Source organism: Lygodium microphyllum, chromosome 3 (genome assembly GCF_053477565.2).
Source record: "Lygodium microphyllum isolate KBCC chromosome 3, Lygodium_microphyllum_v1.1.10, whole genome shotgun sequence".
Classification (NCBI taxonomy): domain Eukaryota; kingdom Viridiplantae; phylum Streptophyta; class Polypodiopsida; order Schizaeales; family Lygodiaceae; genus Lygodium; species Lygodium microphyllum.
In genome coordinates, this window is record NC_141137.1 from 74351594 (window position 1) to 74373576 (window position 21983).

The following is a 21983-nucleotide window of genomic DNA, read 5'->3' on the forward strand; positions in this document are numbered from 1 at the left end:
CATCATTAATTCTCCATTATTGACAAATGTCAAGGAATTTCAATGCTTTCTAGACCATAATAAATACATGCAATTTGCTTTGAACTATGCCATCAATGCTAAATCTCTACTAAAACTTCTTGTAATCTTCAAATGGATTGAGGAGTGCTCGTAAGCATATGAGACTTTGAAAAGTTATAGTAATTGAACTTATCTTATGAATTGCAAATTGGTCATTGATATTCAATATTCACATTGATGCATTTGAAATTTCCATAGAAGTAGTTTTGTGTTAGTGAACTTATTACTGAGCTTCACAAGTAGGTAGTCCATTGGTGCGGAAATGAATTACTTGATGATAGAAAGGGAAGGATTGGAAATGGTGTATGCCATAATGAAGTTTCAATGCTACCCTCTAGTTAACCCATTCACTTTTTTTTATAGACCATAAAGCCTTGCTTTACTTTATAGATAAACCTTATGCAATCAAACACATAGCAAGATGCCTTTGCCTATTACCTTATAGATAAACCTTATGCAATTAAACACATAGCAAGATGCCTTTGCCTATTACTTGAATTTGAATATAGTGGTTGTGCGAAAAGGAAAACAATAGTCCTTGTTAAGGATCCAAGTGAGGAACTAGCACAAGACATCATGGATGATTTGCTAGATGTTCGCTTATTCCAGATTGAGTAGGAAATCGAGATTTTAGAGTAGACCCAACTACAGATAGGACTAGTGATATTGTGAATAATTTTGAATACGGATTGCAAGATCTCACAATGGAGAATTCAAGATTTACCCATCTATGCATCATGAAATCAATCTTACCAGCTCATTGCAAGCCAACTTAATTGGTTAGAGCAAAAATGGTATGTTGAAAAGATGCATGCACAAACAAGAGACACTAAATATGCTTTAAGAAGTACACATACAAATAGTAGGTAGACACTTCAATCAAACACGTAAAAGTCCTTCAAGCTTACTTATGGTGGCCTATCTTGTTTAAGTACATGACTCAATTTGTGAAACATTGTGAGAGTGTCAGCAGTGCCAATTAGAAAAGATAAGATGGAACTTATTCCAATTGTAGGTGGTCCACTCTTGAAAAAGTGGGGAATAGACTTCATCGGACCTATGAGTCTTGTTGCTCAATACTCTCAATCTTGATACATCATAGTCACAATTGTCTATTTGAAAAAATGGATTGAGGATAAGGCCACAAGGAATAACTATATCCAAACCATGCAAAATTTCTTATGAGCGAAATTGACCTTTAGATTTGGCTACCCCATTAAAATTTCAAGGGACCAAGGAACCCACTTGGTGACTAAGGTGATTGAGCATCTCCCGTCAACTTTCATGGCCATTCATAATTCATGTTCATAGTATCCACAAGCAAAAATCCAAGCTAAGTCAACAAACACATAGCAAGATGCATTTGCCTATTACTTGAATTTGACTAGTGGTTGTGTGAAATAGTCCTTGTTAAGGATCCAAGTGAGGAACTAGCACAAGACATCATGGATGATTTGCTAGATGTTCGCATATTCCAGATTGAGTAGGAAATCAAGATTTTAGAGTAGACCTAACTCCAGGTAGGACTGGTGATATTGCGAATAATTTTGAATATGGATGGCAAGATCTCACAATGGAGAATACACGATTTACCCATTTACGCATCATGAAATCAATCTTACAAGCTCATTGCAAGCCAACTTAATTGGTTAGAGCAAAAATGGTATGTTGAAAAGATGCATGCGCAAACAAGAGACACTAGATATGCTTTAAGAAGTACACATACAAATAGTAGGTAGACACTTCAATCAAACGCGTAAAAGTTCTTCAAGCTTACTTACGGTGGCCTATCTTGTTTAAGTACATGACTCAATTTGTGAAACATTGTGAGAGTGTCAGCATACACAAGTGCCAATTAGAAAAGATAAGATGGAACTTATTCCAATTGTAGGTGGTCCACCCTTGAAAAAGTGGGGAATAGACTTCATCGGACCTATGAGTCTTGTTGCTCAATATTGTCAATCTTGATACATCATAGTCACAATCGTCTATTTGAAAAAATGGATTGAGGCTAGGGCCACAAGGACTAACTATGAAAAAGTTCTTATGAGCGAAATTGATCTCTAGATTTGGATGCCCCATTAAATTTCAAGGGACCAAGGAAACCACTTGGTGACTAAGGTGATTGAGCATCTCCTGTCAACCTTCATGGCCATTCATAATTCATCTTCATAATATCCACAAGCAAAAATCCAATCTAAGTCAACAAACAAAACAATGATCAATGTACTCACAAAGATTGTTTCAATGTGACTCGGGAAATAAACTCATGGCAACTCTTTGTGCTTATCACACAACTTACAAGATTACAATGTTAGACCCCATTTCAATTGACCTATAGCACATGTGATATTATGTTCGTTGAGTTTCTAATTCGTAATCCATGCATAATATTGCAAGAATGATGGGAAGGCAATGAGGCTTGGACCATGCATCTCGAAGAGTTACAATGGCTCTAAAAAACTAGCTTATTGTCCATGCAAGCTCTAAAGGTGTGACAAACAAGTCAAAAAATGGGACTTTGAGAAAGGAAACCCAATGTTACTCTACTCTTTTTTTTTTCCTAAAGAAAATTTTAATCATAATAGCTTGGAGAAAATTTCCTTGATGTAAAATAAAAAGTACAAGGAACTTTGTTGAGTAAAGTATACAATCAATTTGGTGGGAAAGGCAAGCTAGAATTTCTTCTCTCTTTTTTTTAAAGCAATAAAATTTAATTCATAATATCTTCGAGAAAATCCCCCCAATGTAAAATAAAAAGTACAAGTAGCTTTGTTGAAGTATACAATCAATTTGGTGTGGGAAGGAAACCTAGTATTTCTTAACTCAAAGGACACAAACAAAAGATGAAGTTTGGAGCATTAAGAACCTTCCACATTTACTCAATTAGCCAAACAAGCAATGTACAACTTGAAACCTTGAAGGTGAGGGGATAGACTACTCCAATGGAAGTGGTATATAAAAAAATACCCACTTTAACATCTAAAGCGTGAGCCACCATTGCCTCTCTCCAACATTGTTGTTAGAGTGGTAAAACCACTAAGATTGAATTAAAAGACGAAGGGCTACTACCACTTATGTATCTTATGCTCAAAATGAACACAAAGAGAGCATATCCCTAATGCTCTCATAGACAAAAGACTCATATTTCAACATTCTTATGACATATAAATGGAAATGAACACAAAGAGAGCATGTCCCTAATGGTCTCATAGATGAAAACTCATATTCCAACATCCTTATGATGTATGAATGGAAATTGGGTAGCTTGAACTTGTGCTGACAAACACAACTATCAACCCATATAGGGAAGCTCCATAATCTTTGGTAGGGAAGTATAAGTTCATTGTGACTAAAAGCATTCCATTAACACTCCATGTGCTTCCTAATCGAGTGGATATTCAAAAAAAGAGATCGTGCTTGGAAGAATTGTCAGGCATATGTCTAAGTATAACATCGATTTCAATACACATAATACACATGTTAGTCTTTTCAATAGTATGACCATAACTACTGAGTAAAGGGAGACCTCACGTATCCTCGAAAGAAAGGCAATAAGACCATGTCAAGATTGACCATAACCTCTACTAGTGAGGGTGGAAAAGAAGAGCTTATTGAGTTCTTGAAGGCCCAATAGGAGAAAATAAACCAATCAATTGAGTTGTCCTTAACATTACAAAGATGAGCACTAAGTGGTGCCTAATAACACCAACAAGGATAAAATAGTCCCCAAGCCTATAAGAAAGAAACAATAGATGACCTCACCAAGGAAACAAAGAAATTAAAAAGCTTTTAGCCATAGGTCCCAAGGACCAATTGCATGCTCAAGGATATTTTGCATTTACTTAAGGGAGGAGTGATGCATTATTAAATGAATTGTTATAGCTTGTAGCACATCCTAATGCAATCAATATTTACCATAGACTACATAAAATGGAAATATTAACTTAGTAGAAAATGCAAAGTTGTAAAAACATTTGCCTTGAACAATGGTTCTAGTTGCTAGGATCATGAGTAGAGAATTGCATGATATAAAGCTCCAATATTTGGTTGAAGCCAATCTCCCAAAAGCCAAGAAAATGCTATAACTAGGATAACCCAAAATGAGAGATGTGAGGAAGATGATGCAAAAAGGAAAGGATATTGAATCATCTAATAAAGGAGGGGATAGAAATTAAGCAGCTCAAGTAGGTTGAAAAAAATGCATGATCCTTATGGGAAGGATGTACAAACCTAAATTTTAAAGAATAGTATTAGTATAGCTTGCTTTTAAAGTTTGAAAATAAGATCCCAAAGGGTGGTGGTAAATTGAAATAGGGTTCTAGCTTTTATTGAATCTTTTTTCCTAGTAAAAGAGTAAATGTTGCATGATGCATTTGAGAGATCTGTGTGTTTGGAAGGCTAAGCACAAAGTACATCAAATGCAAGACATATTTTGTGTAAATGATGAGATGGAATAGCAAAAGTTAGAGTAACATTGAAAGTCTATTGAATAATTATACATGGAAAAATAGATTGGATGAAGCTAGACGTACCAAATTATGGTAAGAACATTTGTATCAATAAGTATACATTAAACCACTTTTAACACAAAGATGATCAAGTTACTAATGAAGGGAAGACTCTAATGATGATTGGACTTTGAAGAGAACAAATTCTACAACAAAAGAGAAAAGCAATGTAATAGAACTACTAGATACATGGATAAATGTGAGAGAACAAATGTATTTTAGATGGTAGAGGCTAGGGCATTACTTCGTTTTGGTCCTCTTACATTGGCTCATATCTTGGGTATTACAACCAAACAATTTACTTGATAGCTGCAAGAGAAATGGAAAGAAGACGCATTTTACTTGGAGTCATGCTTCTAGTTTTTCTCTCTTCAATTGACTCCTACTAAACTCACAAGTAAATTGTTCATGAAAGCATCTATGTCATTATCAATTACTTAGCTAATAGAATATACTCTTATGCCTACACCGTCATAAATATAAAAGTCTCTCTAGGTCGGGAAATAATGAAGCTAAGAGCTAATAGAATATACTCTTGAAGCTAAGAGCTAATAGAATATACTCTTATGCATACACCATCATAAAGATAAAAGTCTCTCTAGGATGGGAAATAATGAAGCTAAGTTTGGGGCTAGAGCTTTCAACCATGTGAAGCTTTCTCACATGTGCCACATTATCTCCATCTCTACTTAATGATAGCAAATATCTTAATAATCAAGGGAAGGCAAGGCGGAGGTGATGCTGAGAGAAATGACATTAGAAGGCATGAATTGCCATGCAAGGTTGTGCAAATTGGCAAGTAGGAACAAGAGAGTGGCGGTGAAAAGGAGGCAAAAATGAGAACATATTACACCATTTCATAAACTTTTCAATCAACAAACTTCATACTAAAATGCCTGCCATGTGTTCACAAGGTTGATAACCTCAAAAGTTCGTGAGCTAAAAATATTATAAGGTAATCTTGAAATCAATCACTTTCATAGAGGTCAAGCAAATTGGCAAGTAGGAACATGAGAGAATGGTTGTGACAAGTAGGCAAAAAGGAGAACATATTTCATAGACTTTTCAATCAACAAACTTCATACTAAAATTCCTCGTGTTCACATGGTTAATAGCCTCAAAAGTTTGTGAGCTAAAAATATTATAAGGTAATCTTGTAATCAATCACTTTCACAAACAAAACTATTTGAGGAAAGATTCTTAAACTCAATCAATTCTTTTCCAAAGCAAGAAGCTTCTTGAACCAAATGCCTAAGAAAGGTACCTAAGGCTGACTTACTTTACTAACACAAAACATAGCCTAAATCATTAAAAAAACTTATCAATTATGTCTAACCTTGCAAAATACAATGCAGTTGTAAAACAAAGAAATTGATCATGCCTCCATATAAATTTAAGAAATGTGCCAAACTCTAGGCTATAGTGCATAATCCACGCTTTGTTGCTTGGATATAACAATTAGGTTCATGAGTATTTTAACTAGATTTTCTTCTCATTCAAAAATATTAACTTAGCAATTCAAGAGTAAAGAAAATATCTATTGAAACACAAAGGAAATCGAGAGAGAGAGAGAGAGAGAGAGAGAGAGAGAGAGAGAGAGAGAGAGAGAGAGAGCATGAGCGAGCGAGCAAGCTAGGGCTGATTATTTCATTACTTGAGATGCACAATCTTAGGAATATCTGGAGTACTAGGTATACTTTTTATCTTCAGCATCTAACTAATGTTCATGGTCCTATTGGGACCACATAAGGCGTTTATAATCATGAAAGGCAGTCTCTGTAATATCAGATGTGTGTTATCATCCATTGTATGGGAACTCCGTGGCTTTGAGATATATCCCACCTCATCAATCCCTATTGTGCATGACTTCACATAGGCCACGAGTGTTGAGTGGCTTTCTTAGCTGCTCTTTGGCCACATTCAGTGATCTAAATAAACATCATATGTAGTTGGCCAAATGCAGCAACAAGGGAGATAAAGCTACTAAAAAGAAGTGCTTCTGATTGATTTGTACTTTATATCTCGGATAGTTTCAGTAAATATTGCTACAGCATGGAGTAAGAATCAAGTACAGCTCAGGTATGTCTACAATACTTCCACAGAAAATCCTTTCAGTTGTGTCTTGGTTTGAAGAGCACTTGCACATTGCTTCAACTGATCAGCTGCACCATTTCTGAGTAGGGCAATGAGAAGAACCACTGGTATGGACAGTAAACAGTCGAGGATGTGGCTTCAGTCGTCCATGCATTCCAGGATCGGTGATTGATAGAACATGATATGAATCACAGTAGTTGATAATAAACTCTCTTGGATCAGAAACCTCACAACTCTTATAACTCTGTACAGTATTCCCGCGATTAACTTGGCATATAGACTCAGGCTGGTCAGGGTCATTCAGCCGCTTCATGCCTATACCATCACCCACTCTTACTCATCTTGTAGTTGGTGAACTGATTAAGAGACCTTTTAAACTGAACACCACAAGAGAATAATGTGTCGTAGAAGTTCAGGTCACCTTGCTGGCAGTGGATTTTCTGGAACATAAAATCCAGTAGAACTGAGACCAAACTTGAGCAATCAACTACACTTTTTCATCATTTGAATTTGCTCCTTTATCTGTTTGCTCTTTTCTGTTCTCCCGTATCCGCATGCCCATTGCAGCTTCCCTGCGCTTTATGTGAATTTTTCGATGTCTGTCAAGTTCTACAACTGCATCAGCAGACTGCTTTCTCCTCCTTTGACGTCTTCTCTCCACAAGGCCTTCATGTTTTTCCCAATTCTTATTCAGGGTGTCCATGTCCATGGCTGTTTTACCATCTACATTGTCAGCATCCAGACTAGATTTATTGGCTGATGTGATAACATTCCATTCTTCACCAACCACCACTGCCTGCCCACTTCCAGCATTTGCATCAGAACTGATAGTGGTATCTACCCCAATACTCTCTGGAACAAGGTAGCGGTTTTCTGAACTAGTGCACACGTCTTCTGAGTCACTGATATTGTCCACATCAACACTTTCTGCAATGAGGTAACGCCTTCTAACATGGTCTTCATCAGTATTACAGGTATCCTCATCATCAGATATGAATTCTTCTTCTGACTCCCCCTCTGAATGCCATGGAAGATATGCTCTTACCTCGGTGTTCTCTGCCTTCTCAGGTTCCAAAGTGCTTTTTCCTTCCCACTTGTTCTTCACAATGTGTGGGACAACATGAGTTACTGTATCCTTATCAATTTTGATATCCGTTCCATCTATGCGCTCAAATCGGACTGACCCAACCTTTCGTGCATTTCCTGCCAAGATCTGTGAATGATAATCATGAGAGAGTCTCACAAGAGCAACAGTGGCAACACACGTACATTAAACAAACATTCTATCCTGTGGCCAACTTATATAGACAGGAGGCAGAACAAATGCAGACCTCAAGTCTGTACTTCTGAAATTTTTCCTTGCGGTCTTCTGGGCTATCTGATTCACCTTCTGTGCGCTCTGATCCTTCGTCTTCTGCCTTGTGAAGAATCACACTAATACTCTCACCTGTCCGTGGAATGTATCCAAAAGCTTCACAGACAAACCCAGAGACTGTCTCATAATGATACGGACCCTGCAATTATGTTTTTCAGTTTCACACCTTCAGTGTCAAGTTTTGCTGTACTCAATCACACTATCCTAAAAACATTGGGTTTGTTAAGATTCCAAGTATACCTCAGGAACCTTGACCTCGAGAGCTTCAGTAAGATCTTCAATTGATGTATTAGCATCGACATCAAAAATGCCATCACCCCTTTGGACCACATATCCAGTTTTTCTTCGGATTTCTTCCTGAAGGATTTAGCAAAGAAATACTTTACGAGACAAATTTATTCAAATTTTCGATGGACCAGGCATGTCAAACTAAGAGATCCAAATTCCTCACTTTAAGCATGCATGCAAACACAACATGAAAACAATATCCATCTTTGTATCCCTTACCTTTGAATCATTCTCATCAAAAATCTCACCGACAATTTCTTCAACAACATCCTCCAAAGTTACAACCTATAGACACAAAATAGATAAGAATAGAACTTAAACAGGCAAGGAAGACTCCCTGCCATAGGCTTGTACAGGTTCACATAAAACATCACCTATTCTACACAAATATGAGATGTGTTATGCAGCTAGAATAATACGTTAAACATATGAAAGCATGAAGAACAGGTGAGAGCAATGGAACTGAATTCACTAGTGTCCAATACCAAGGATCCCATGCCCAAGGACAGCTGCAATGGAACACAGAAGTACAAGCGATCCCACATAGGGACAAGGTCACATGCATGCAGATGCAACTCAAGTAAGTAATGGCCCTATGATAGTGACCAAAAGGCTGGCCACCTGGTCCTCCTACGGTGAACACACATGCAATACTGAAATCACCTCTAAAGGCCTCTCACAGCCCATAGGTAGAACACTGAAGAGGAACAAAGTGCACCATGAACAATCCCCGCATAGCCTTTGCAGGATGCACCTTGAAGAAGCACAATGAGCTTAAAGCACCACCAAATTCCAACAGCTAAGTGTAAGAAGATGTATAAACTGTCACACACAAAAGTCACACGAGCTATTGACAACGCTTGCCACGTAACAACTATGGAATCCCTTTCGCGAAAATGGCCCTTCAAAACATGTGCACAGGCTGTAAAACTTGTGAAATAGTAATAATGTAAAACACATGCCAATGTGGGACAGAAAAGTCAAAAGGGTAAGGCCTTAAACAAAACAGTTTACTCATGGGTCTGTAGAACCAGCTATCAATTTCAATTCTCGGGTAAAGAGCAGCAGATGACATGATGCAACACATAGGGACTGAAAACAGTTATGTAGGGAGCGAAAACAATCTCTGCCCGCCATAGCACCTGGCCGTCTGCTTGCCATCTACTTGTTGCCCATGTTGCCCATCCTGCACACAGCTCTGCACTGGCTGCCCCTGCACCTGTTGCCCGCACCCCATGCATCTGCTGTTCTTAGGCACCTACTTAGTGCTTATCTTTGTCATGTCAGGGAGAACTCAATCGACTGGTTTCTTTTTCTCGTGTTGGACCTTCAATAACTCAATGAGCACTCTTTTTCCACCCTCGCTAGAGGTTGTGGTTGATCCTGATGCAGCTTTATTGCCTTCCTTTTGAGGGTAAGCAAGGCCTCCTACTCAAGGTAGTTATGGTCTTGGTATTGAAAAGACTAACATGTGCCTGTCGCAAAGATTATGGAACTCGCCCATATGGATTGATAGTTGTGTTTGCCAGCACAAGTTCAAGCTGCCCAATTTCCATTCATACAGTGCAAGGATGTTGGAATAGGAATCTCTATCTATGAGAGCTTCAGGGACGTGCTGTCTCTTTGTGTTCATTTTGATCATAAGATACTTAGGTGGTAGTAGCTCTTCATCTTCTAAGTCAATCACAGTGTTTTTACCACTCTAACAAAAATGTTGGACACAATCAATGGTGGCTCATCCTTTGTTCAAGTGGGTAAGTTTTTGGTACACTGCCCATCCCCTCACCTTCAAGGTTTCAAGTTGTACGTTGCTTGTTTGGCTATTTGAATAAATGTGGAAGGGTCCTAACACTCCAAACTCCATCTTTTGTTTGTGTCCTTTAATAGAGTAAAGTAATACTAGGTCACCTTTCCCACCAAATTGATTATATAATTTACTGAGCAGAGTTCCTTGAACTTTTTATTTTACATTGGGAGGCCCAGGGGGCAGGGATGGGGGAGCGCGCTCTAAGCTTGTTATAAATAAAATTTTCATCTCTGATAAATCAAATTGAAATGGGGTCTAGCATGGTAGTCTTCTAAGTTGTGTGATAACACAGAGTTTCCATGAGTTGTGCCCCAGTCACTTGCAAAGGTTGAGACAATCTTTGTGAGTACATTGATCAATATTTTGTTTGTTGATTTAGCTTGGATGTTTACTTGTGGATGATATGGAGATCACTAATGAAGGATCCCCTGCCGCTGCCACCTCACCCTGAATTTTAGGAAAATAATCAGCTGCTTCCTCCCTTTGCAACAGCATTCCTTTGGTTGTTGGCAGCTCACCCAAAAGGTTCTTGATCCAACTCATGCAATGGAAACCTTAGGTCTAATGCCGGAGCACTCCATGGGTGCTCCCTAATCACAAGCCTTGCATGACATCCTCAACAAGGAACAACTTCAGTCTGTCTCTGCCATAGAGAAGGAACTAGAGGAGACCACAATCTTTGAAAAGGTCATGGGTCACTCCCCATCCAGGGCACAACTTTGAGATTGGCTCCATTCAACCTTGCACATCGACACCTTGGAGATAGCAAAGGGAGCAGTGATGGGGCAAGGTATCTTCATGATTGGACTCACCTTTGCAGATGCAGTGTAGGAGCTCATCGACAACTCCTCCATTGTATCCTTGAAGGGAGTCATTTATATGGTATAGTGACTTCACCATTGCAGACTTTGTGCTGCGCTTCATACTAGACTCCCCAGATACTCCATTACCCTCCTCTTCCCCGGGCTTGTGATCGAGTACTGTTGGTTGGTGAAGGACATACTCCCCCCTCATTTGCTAATGCAATGACGTGTGCAGGAGTACCAAAGGTATGGGTAGTACTGTTAGACCCAAAGAAGATCCCTAAGTTCCTGGAGATTGAGGTAGATAGACACAGGACAACAAATCATAGTGACGGGAAAGCTTGGACAGTGTCTTTACTACAATGATTTTAGGCACCAGGCCTTGGAGTGCACTCACTTCCATCCAAGACCATGTAGTAGACAACTGCACAAGTAGAGGCACAAGTAGAGGATGATAGCTTCATCAGAGTCCAGTCATGCCAAGGCAAGAGGCAGGTAGGGAAACAGTAGGCAATGCAGTCCCAGTAGCCACACCCCTAATAGCCACCGCTGAGGGTAGGTGGCCACATTGGTGATTGCTCATTGAGCTTTTGAGCTTGTCTTCTAACTTGCATTCCTAGAGTAGGGAGTGAAGTACGAAAAGAGGGGGGTAAGAGAGGTGGAGATAAATCACTAGCCTAACATGTATCTTTCTAAATGTCCCAACTTCTATTACCATGAACTCAGCTCCCTACCTTCAAGGAGATGAGTCCATTTCTTCAAGATTTTGACATGTGCATTAGTTCTTCTATCTGACAGGTATCTATTCTGATTCATAAAAGTCCACAAAAAGTGAATGCTAAAGTTCATCAAACAAATTTGATTCCATTCTTGTCACAACTCACTAGGCTAACATGTATCTTTCTAAATGTCCCAACTTCTATTACCATGTCCAAGAACTCAGCCCCTTGCCTTCAAGGAGGCAAGTCCATTTCTTCAAGATTTTGAGATGTGCATTAGTTCTTTATCGGACAGGTATCTATTCCGATTCATAAAAGTCCACAAAAAGTCAACGCTAAGGTGCTCTATGGATCAGAGGGCCATCATGTCCTGATTGTAAGAAGCAGGAAAAGAGGAGGGCAAGAACAATAAATAAAAGAAGAATCCAAGTCTCCGTCTGCAATGCGTTGAAGGTGGACAACTAGAGGGATAGAAAATTGCATAAATAAAAGTTTTCCTTCTTGGACAGAAAATGGCATTAATGAAAGTAAACAAACTCAGAAGAGTATTGTTTGTGGATGAAAACTTCTCCTATTTAGAGCTTTCCTTCTTATGCAGAATGCATAGATAGAAACGAAAAAACTTAGTAGAGTACTGTTTGTAGACACAAATATTTACAAAATATTGTAAAAGACACCTAAAAACTTAGGAACTATATTTTTCTACTAATATTTGTAGATCAATCTGGGGCTGAAATGTAAAGGCCCCTACAAAATTCAAGATATCAAAGTTCAGAAGATTTCTCTTCACGAGTACATTTTCAACACAAGATCAAAATCTCAATTTGGGATACATAAACTTCAAGCAAGTGGCCCCTATATGCACATTATGCTCAGTTCTTTATGTCAGCTTGTGATTTTAACTAATATGCATTGCAAATTTACAAGTATTAAATTTTCTAGTGTGAGAGCTTAATTTTGGTATGTGAAACAACCATGCACATCCACCATGAGCTTCACTTTCATCAATCACCAGCAGACTAGCTCAAGTGCACAAATCTATCACAGATAGATGGATCTTCTTTCAATTAGTTGTCCACCACAACCTTTTGCCACTCACCAGCAGAGTAGCTCAAGTGCACAAGCCTATCAAATAGAGGGATGCTCTTTCTACTTTTAAAATCTAACTTTTGGAAATGAAATTGGCACACAGACAAAAGATTACGAGATGAAATTGACCAAGACATTTTTTTTGTTGTCTTTTATGAGTCTACCTTTATTTCATAATCTTATTTAGTATGAGCTGATTCACTTCTCTAGACCATTCCATTCAGCAATTTCAGGCATTCAACATTGTAAATCTCAAAAGGTGAAAGGCTAGGAGTTTATCTACCCCTACAGCGCCACCATACTCATTAAGAACAATTGCCATGTGTACTTTTCTGATTCGAAATTCTCTTAGAAGGTTCCATACAGACATTGAATCTGAAATAACAAAAATTGCATGTTGTTAATTAACAATGTCCCTGTCCTAAAGAAAACAGCAAATGTGAACTCCAGTTATCCATGTTAAGTCAGGATTTTAATGCAAGCAACCTCAGTTCAAATTGCATGCTGAAGTTAGATACCATCATAGATAAGAGCACAAAACTAGAAAGGGAAAGTCAAACAAAATAAAAAAGCAAAACAGTTGTCTTCTATGATAAACAAGAACAAGAAATGCCATATCAGCATAGAGATAGAAGGGAAAATAAGGGGGTGTACATTAAGAAACTTCCTCAATCAGTTAAAATTACTTTAACAGTTCAAGGAAAGAACCTTATATCAGTAAAAAATAAATCCTCTTAGCTTTTAGCTTAGCACTTCAAAGAAAAAACTTCTATAAGTAAAAAGAGGGCGTTAGGCATAAAGCGAGAGTCACAGAGGGCGATTGAGAGCTCCCCTATACAAGTATAATAGGGAAGGGTAAACAGGTCTTCGAAGCTGGCCAATCTAACGCCAGCATCCTTGTTTTTAAGAAAACAAAACCTCCTCCTTTTTTTAGTTCAAAGAGGCGAAGAAGGAAAAAGGACCGACACTGTTTATGGGACTATCCCAAAGCTCATGAGGTATGGAAGAAAGCCCTCAGGATGGTCTTTCACAGAAACAACAGAAACCATGGTTTGGGAACATGTAGCTTGGATCACAGAAAGAGACCCACCATGTGGATATGGGGATTTTCAAGGGAGCCACTTCTCTCATCACGTGTCAGCATCTCAGCAGGATCCCCATCTAGACTACTCACATGCACAGTGGACTGAAGGACACTGACACAGATGGGAGCTGATTGCTAGCATTGTTTCCTGGTACAGTAAGAGTGCGAGGTGTAGCCATGCTATGGACCTCCAGGATGTCTCCAGGATAGAGACTCTTTCGAGAATTTGGATAGAGATAATCCATGCCCTTTACAAAAGATGGAAGAGGCCATAGGGTGGTTGTGTGAGGACAAGGAGGGGTTGAGATGCCATCCTGCAGCCAGGGATTCCAGCACCTTTTTTCACCTAGCCCCTCGGATGGTCTGGCACAACCATTGCTTTTATGATGGCCTGGCACAACCATTGCTTCACCTAGCCCCTTGGATGGTCTGGCACAACCATTGCTTCTATGATGTACTCAGCTGTTGTCTACAGGCTTCTTTGTACTTTGTATTTTATCTCAGGGGGTTTTCTCTGAGGTGTTATAAATAGAATTTTATTTTCTTTGAAAAAATCAAGGAAAAGGTGCTGCGACTATTTTATTTATTTATTTGTTTGTCTATTGCTTTATTTTAGCTTGTAAACCTACTCATTCCCTTCGCATCAGTCATGGAGTATGCTGCGCATCATGATGCATATATGCAGCCTCTACATGTTCATCCAAATGAAGCATGCTATAACCCCCCAAAAGTACAACTTTAAGCCCCAAAGGCAAAAAGGCTTTTGTTTTAGACATAAACAGCTGGCTGTTAAGAGGCAGTTTTGGCAAACTTCTAAAGCTGATTTTTTGAAGTTCTTGGTACCTCCTGAAGCTCAACAAACCATTTACTTCTAAGGCTGATTTTTTGAAGTTCTTCGTACCTCCTGAAGCTCAACAAACCATTTACTTTCACTTAGTGTATTGGATATCTGGAGATTTGGTGCTGGTTAGAGCAGACTTTGCCATTTCCAGACTGCCATCTTGATGTCTATACAGTCCCTAGCAGTCCGGAACAGGTACCTTCTACTTCTACCCTGGTTTGAGATGTAAAGCTGTTCTGATCCAAAAGAAGCCCATGTCATGTTTGTGGCTTGCACTGTCCCAGGGATATATTTTGAGGGCTCTAGTACTAGTTACTTTCATTCTTATAAACTTATCTTGGTTCTCTAGTCATCACTGCATTACATAACTCCAATTGCAGGTTATTGTATATCTCTCGGTCGACTATGGGTGAATGTACAGCCATAGTCGACCGAGAGATATAAACTTATCTTGGTTCTCTAGTCATCACTGCATTACATAACTCCAATTGCAGGTTATTGTATATCTCTCGGTCGACTATGGCTGAATGTACAGCCATCACTAGATCCAGCTGAGCCTATAAACTTGGGGTTTCTGTATTCACACTCTTAAGGGGTGAGAAATGCACCTGCTATGGAGGAGAGAGAAACGAGAGAGAGTGACTATGAGTGAGATAAAGCAAGAGGGTAGAGTGTACTTGCTGAACTGAAAGATAAAGTGAAGGTACAACAGTAGTTTAGGTCATAGGTTGATCTAACCAGTCTTCTACAAACTAACTAGAGTTGGGTTAACTTACTCTAGTCCCTAGTGTCACTACTTTAATGCCTAAAAACACTAGGCGCACACACACACACACACACACACACACACACACACACACACACACACACACCATTGACACTTTAATAAGTATCCATACCACGCAAATTACATGGACATTGCCTAGAATTGGCAAATTCTAATAGCCCCCTTGTAGTGCCAATGTGATGAAGTACAAGGATGATCAATCACCAAAAGGTAATAAGTTCAAGGACTTTTGAAAAGCCTCAAACTTCTCATGTGGTAATGCTTTGGTGAAAATGTTTGCAACATTTTTCTCTTTGGGTACATACATTAGCTGATCTCTCTTGCATAGCATCTCTTTGTGAGACTGTCAGAAAGAATGGGCATAGGACCCTTCAATGGTATATGTAGATCAGTCCCAACAATCTACACAGCCATACACATTCCACTGTTGCCGTGAAGGCTGCCTTGTACTCAGCCTCACAAGACAAGGTAGCCCCTATAGGCTATTTCTTACTTAGCCATGAAACGCACGAGTGACCTAGAAAGAAAGTGTCCACTAGTAGACTACCTAGTGTCTAAATCATAAGTGAAATTTGAATCACTCTAAGCCTGTGGATGCAAGTCTTGATGAGTACGAGTGGAAGCAGAGATAGCACACACGTCAATCAAGGCGATGAACAATGAGAGTGTGTGAGAGTGAGAGTCGACGGATAGGTGTGTGCCAGTGTGGTACACACAAATAATAAAAAAATGTATTCATACTTAAGGTACACCCGCTAGGGTGAGTTCACATGTGTAAAGTAATATATACACGGGAGATACATGGGAGAGAGTAAGGGGCCTTTACACCCAACAACCTCCCACTTGAAGGTCCTAAGTGAACCTTAACCGACTCCCACAAGTCTAATGCAATGCTCATGTTGAGCCTTTGCAAGACTTTTAGTGAGAACATCTGCAGGATTATCCTGTGACTTGATCTTAGTCACTATGACTAGACCATCATCCAGAACCTGTTTGATAAAATGATACCGAACATCAATATGTTTGGTAAGTGCATGAAACATGGCATTCTTAGCCACACATACAACACTCTAGCAATCGTATCCAAGTACACGTGTTTTGGTGGGCAGCCCAAAATCCTAGAACAAACGACCAAGCCAAACAACTTCTTTGAAGCTTCAGTGGCTGAAAAATATTCAGCTTTAGTGGTAGAGAGTGCTACTATCTTTTGCAATCTAAAGCACCAAGGAATTGCCTCACTAGTCAAGGTAAATAGGTACCCGCTAGTAGACTTGCGAGTATCCAAGTCACTTGCCATGTTTGCATTACAATACCCCTGCAAATCTAATGTATCCTTTTCATAGCAGATACATTTTCTTTGTGTGCCCTTAAGGTACCGTAATATGCATTTCACTGCTTCTGTAGGGAATAAAGGGCCATCGTGCCTTTTATATGTGCACGGGTGTGGTGAACACACCCTTAGCACATTGTACTTTCATACATATATCTATCTAAAAACCTAAAGTGGTACACTCGTGATTGTACCGAAAAACGTGTTCACTCTCTACTCTGCTCACTCGCACTCTCTCTCTCTCTCTCACTGCATGTAATGACTATTTGCCTCGACCTCTGTGCCTAATCGATTCCTACAAACTGATATCAGAGCGTAAGGTGCTGCTGACAGTCGTTAGGCTGAGGTAGAAGACCAGCGTGGTGACGAGAGCTCAAAGGCGAGCAGGAAAGTCACAGGTGTAAGTTGCACGCAGTGACAGTCGGCTGCAGCAGGTGTGGACCAAGCACGCGACGTGACTGGTCGAGCTGCGCGACGTGACCGGTCGAGCTGCGCGACGTGACCGGTCGAGCGGCGGGCGCCGTGACGCGGGCAGGTCGCGCGACCCGCCCCATAGGTCAACAGGGCCACAATTTTCAAAATCTTCTTGAAATTTTTTTTCCTTGGCTTAATAGGGGAATTCGCGCGTATAAGCACGAAAGGTCAAATTAGTGCAATTTTGGCCCAGAAAGTTGGGGCTTCATCAGACTAAGCACTATTTGTGAAACATTGAGGCATCTGCGTTGGAATTGCAGACATTGTGCGCATTTGATTTGGGGATTTCGCCAAAATTGTTGAAATTTTGCTCATTGAGTGAAATTTCTTAACATTTGATCCACAAAATTTGGGGCTATTCCTAGATTTGGAGAATGTGATGCAAGACAATCAAAGTTATCTCAGAAATTGCAGGAATTTGTGAAATCTTGCCTCCGACATTTGGGGCTTTTAATGTACATGCACAAATTGGGCTGAAGTTTATCCAATTTCTTGACATTGAGGCACATTGGATCCCATGCAATTTGGGGCTTTTGCAGTTTGGGCAAAATTTGTACAGCATTTGGTCATTTTATACACATGCATGTTGAATTCTGTGCAATTTGGACATCAACACTCGGTAAAATTTGGAGGTTTTGCTGAAATTGCTTTATTTTGGATAAATTGGATAGTCCTATGCATGAAAGAGGAAATGCAGATGTGTGTTTGATGCTTTGAGCACAAAATTTTGGGGCTTTTGACCGTTCGTGTCGAATTTTATGCCCGTGGGTACATGTACAACAGAAATTGCAGCTGAAATTTTGGGATTTCTCATGTAATGTGATGCACATGCCCTTTGGAACAGCTGTAATCAGTTGGATAATGCTGTAGCACTTGGTTTGGTGTTTTTGAAAACTTAATTACAGATCTGAAATCTGTACTTTTGCATGGCCATTTATTGCTGATTGGTACTTGTTTGCACCTTGGTCACTTGGGTGACAGTTTGGGCCTGTATTTGCTGGTTTTTTGGTCACATTTGGGCTGAAAACCATGGCTGGCAGTAATGACAGCAGTAATTTGATGCATATAAAGAAGCTTGAAGGTGCACATAATTTTGCAGTGGCAAAAACAGTGCTACAATATCCTGTTACAAAAGAAGCAGGCAAAGCTGTTCAAAACTAAAGGGGCAAAGCCTGCAGACATGGATCAGGACGATTGGGATGAGTTGAATGAGCTTGCACGCTCAACCATAGAGCTATCGATTTCTGATGCCTTGCTCTTTAACATTGAAGGTTTGGATTCTGCAAATGCTACATGGACTAGACTGGAAGAACTGTATGCACAGAAGAGTGCTGCAAGCAAAGTGTATTGGCTGAAAAAGCTTATGGATTTGCGTATGAAAGAAGGTACAGCAATGTCTACTCCCTTGAGTGAGTTTAACTCCATTTTCAACTAGCTGGTTGCCTTGAAGTTCATGATTGATGAGGAATTTAAGGTTAATTTCTTGCTTTGCACTCTATCAGAGAGTTGGGATACATTTAGGACTGCTATGAGCAATTCTAATGTGATCCTTTTGTATGCTGATGTAGAGAGTGCTCTACTTATGGAAGAGATGAATCGGCTGAACAATGCATCCAATAACTCTTCCAGTGCTTGGCATACTAGAGATCACAGCAAAAGGGAAAATATGATAGCAAGGGACGCAGTAAATCACGTGGCAAAGATGTTGAATGTCATCATTGTGGCAAGAAGGCTCACTTCAAACGTGACTGCTACAAATGGAAGAAAGAGAAAGGAAAAGGCAAGAAGATAGATGATTGCAAGGAAGAGAAAAATGACAGTCAGCCTAAGAAGAGTGGTGTAAAAATTAAAGAGGTGAATGTAGTCACTCATGATAGTGACAGTGGGAGTGATGTACTCTTTGCCTCTTCACATTTTGGTGCACATGCTCTACTTGCAGATACAGATGATGACATGTATACTTGGATTCTTGATTCAGGTGCTTCCTTTCATGTCACCCCTCATCGTGAGTGGTTTTCCGCCTATACAGGGGGTCGACATGGTGTTGTCCATCTTGGGGACAACTATGCATGTGAGATTGCAGGTATTGGCAGTGTGCAGTTACAGTTTCAGCACGGCTCTGTCTTTACACTTCAGCATGTACGGCATGTATCTCAGTTCAAGAAGAGCTTGATTAGCACAGGGCAGCTAGATGATGATGGTTTTCATACCACCTTTGGTGATGGAAAATGGAAGATCTGTAAGGGATCTAGGGTTATTGCCACAGGTTGCAAGAGTGATACGTGTATCCACTTCATGTATCTAGTGTGCGTGACCATGTTGTTGCCGTGACCGAGCAACCAAGTGTTTCTTTGTGGCATGGCCGGTTGGGACATATGAGTGAAACAGGAATGAAAGTGCTTTCTCGTTTGGGTTACTTGCCTTGTCTTCGTTATAATGATTTTGAGCATTGCCATCATTGCATTTATGGCAAGCATGCACAAATGTCTCACAAAAAGTCTCTTTCTTTAATAATCTTCTCCTCTACAGTTAGTATATTCGGATGTATGTCAAATGCCAGGATTATCTATAGGGGGAAAAGAAATATTTGTCACCTTTGTCGATGATGCTACACGGAAAGTATGGGTTTATCCTATTCGTAGCAAGGATGAAGTGCTTGACAAGTTTAAAAAATTCTTGGCATTGGCTCAAAATCAGACAGATAAGACACTTAAGTGTCTTCACTCTGACAATAGTAGGGAATATGTGTCCAAAGCCTTTCAGGCATTTTGTGACAGCAAAGGAATAAAGAGGGAGCTCACTGCCCCTCATAATCCACCCCAAAATGGAGTTGCAGAGTGTATGAATCGGACCATACAGGATAAGGTCCATACGATGCTGTCTCATGCTGCATTACCCCATGGTTTTTGGGCAGAGGTTGTTATGACAGCCGTTCACTTGATTAATCGGTGACCAAATAGGTCTTTTGGGGGGGGGTTTTTCCCAAGAGGCCTAGTCGGGCAAGCCACCTTCATATGCTCATCTGAAACTGTTTGGCTACGAGGCTTTTGTGCACATTCGTAAAGAAAAACGCAGCAAACTTGAGCCAAAGTCTTGTAAATGCATTTTCCTAGGATATGGTGACGAGGGTGAAATGGGGTATAAATTGTGGGATCCCGAGAAAAGGAAAGTAGTACGCAGCAATGACATTATCTTCCGGGAAGATCGCATGCACAAACAGCCCGAAAAGACTGAGGAGGTCCGTAGGGTTGTATTCCGGGAAGAAATGCCTTTTGGATAGCAAAATGTGCCCGCTGTACAGCAACAAATACCTGCTGTAAATGAACCTGTAAATGCAGGAAATGATCAGCCAGCTATTGCCCATGAAAATGAGCCATTACATGTGCAGGAACAGCCAGGACAGCAAGCTGTTAATGCTGATTTGCAGGCTGAAATGCCAGGACAGCATGCTCAAAATGGAAATTTGCAGGAACAGCCAGCAAACAATGACCATAGGGTTAGGAGATCGTCTAGGGCTACTAGAAAATCTGACAAGTTTGTTACTTGTGCAATTAATGTGGCTGACTGTGTCATGCTGACAGACTGCGGTGAGCTGTCTTGGTTCAAGGAAGCAATGGACAGACAGGACAGCAAGAAATGGTATAAAGCCATGCTGTCATAGATGGAATCTCTTGAAAAAAATGGCACTTCGTGCAGTTGCCTAAAGGGCAGAAAATCCTTCCATGCAAATGGGTTTACAAAATGAAGATCACTTTTGGTTCCTCACCAAAGTACAAAGCAAGATTGGTTGCAAAGGGGTACAAGTAGGAGCATGGAATTGACTTTGATGAGATTTTCTCTCCTGTAGTCAAGATGACTACATTGAGAACCATTTTGGGCTTGGTTGCAGTTGAGGATATGGAGCTCATACAGATGGATGTAAGGACTGCGTTTTTACATGGTGATCTGTATGAAGACATATATATGCAGCAGTCTGAAGGGTTTGTTGAACAAGGGAAGGAAAAAATGGTATGTAAACTCAAAAGGAGTTTGTATGGGCTGAAACAAGCACCAAGAGAATGGCATCATAAGTTTGATACATTCATGCAGTCCCAAGGCTTTCATAGAAGTCAAGTGGATCACTGCTTGTACACCAAAAAGGTAGTAGATGGCAGCCTGATTATCTTGGTTTTGTATGCAGATGACATGCTGATTGCTGGTAGGGATACTCACACCTTGGATTCATTGAAGCAAAGTCTTCATGGCAGCTTTGACATGAAGGATCTTGGTGATACAAATCACATTCTTGGTATGCGAATACTCAGAGATAGATCGAAACGCTTACTCTATCTATCTCAGCAGGAGTATATCTCCAAAGTTTTGCAACCTTTCAATACAGAGGAGGGGAAAACAATTGGGGTTCCATTGCCTCTATATGTGAAACTCAATGCAGAGGAAAACCCTACATCTGATGATGAGAAGACTAAAATGGCCAAGATACCATATGCTTCAGTTGTTGGCAGTTTGATGTATGCTATGGTTGCTATACATCCTGACATTGCCTTTGCAGTGGGAGTGGTTAGCAGATACATGGCAACCCCTGGCAAGGAGCATTGGGATGCAGTGAAAGGTATTATGAGATACCTCAAAGACACAAAGAAGTTGTGCATCTGCTTTGGAAAGCAGAAGGCATCTGTTGTTGGCTTTAGGGATGCAGACTATGCTGGTCATGCGGACTGTAG

General features: G+C 40.0%; 1 protein-coding gene across 3 annotated transcripts in view; it reads right to left on the minus strand.

Moving 5' to 3' along the window:
• Positions 1-6174: 6174 nt before the first annotated feature.
• The window catches only part of LOC148038509 (DUF21 domain-containing protein At1g55930, chloroplastic-like), a 180299-nt gene continuing 164490 nt past the window's right edge, over positions 6175-21983 (minus strand). The window contains exons 10-14 of one of the 3 annotated variants that reach the window (XM_087672858.1): positions 13030-13121; positions 8548-8613; positions 8281-8397; positions 7997-8179; positions 6175-7878 (exon numbers count right to left, since the gene is read on the minus strand). In XM_087672858.1, coding sequence (XP_087528984.1) covers positions 7153-7878; positions 7997-8179; positions 8281-8397; positions 8548-8613; positions 13030-13121 — 1184 coding nt within the window. In that variant the 3' untranslated portion in view covers positions 6175-7152. The remainder of the gene's footprint in view (positions 7879-7996; positions 8180-8280; positions 8398-8547; positions 8614-13029; positions 13122-21983) is intronic. The other 2 variants (XM_087672864.1, XM_087672859.1) reach the window with 2 other exon arrangements.